This window comes from Eimeria tenella, genomic scaffold (genome assembly GCF_000499545.2).
Source record: "Eimeria tenella Houghton genomic scaffold, Eth_scaff2467, whole genome shotgun sequence".
Classification (NCBI taxonomy): Eukaryota; Apicomplexa; class Conoidasida; order Eucoccidiorida; family Eimeriidae; genus Eimeria; species Eimeria tenella.
The window spans coordinates 783-1049 of record NW_013542332.1 but is presented as its reverse complement, the minus strand read 5'-3'; the positions used below and the strand labels follow the sequence as shown (position 1 = coordinate 1049).

General features: G+C 34.1%; 1 protein-coding gene across 1 annotated transcript in view; it reads right to left on the bottom strand.

The window, feature by feature from the left end:
- Positions 1–238: 238 nt before the first annotated feature.
- Positions 239–267, bottom strand: part of ETH_00042105 (endoplasmic reticulum oxidoreductin, putative) — a gene marked incomplete at both ends in the record, with an annotated part of 402 nt that continues 373 nt past the window's right edge. The window contains one exon of the mRNA XM_013375008.1: positions 239–267. Coding sequence (XP_013230462.1) covers positions 239–267 — 29 coding nt within the window.

Below are 267 nucleotides of genomic sequence, written 5' to 3'. Positions count from 1 at the left end.
TGCAGGAGCAGCAGCAGCTGCTGCTGCTGTTTTATTGGGGGCAGCCCCGTGTCTTTGTCTCTTTCTGTTCCTTTTGTCTCGAAATGAATTTTTTGCTCAAGTGGATCTTTATTGTTAAATGCAACAAAAGAAAATAAATGGATAAATGAAATAAATAAATAAATAAATATATTTCAAAAAGCTCTAAATGCAAATGCAAATAGAAGTAAATAAATTGAAATTAGAAACAAATGGTCAACTAATGAGCCGAAGCTCCACTTTTGGGCT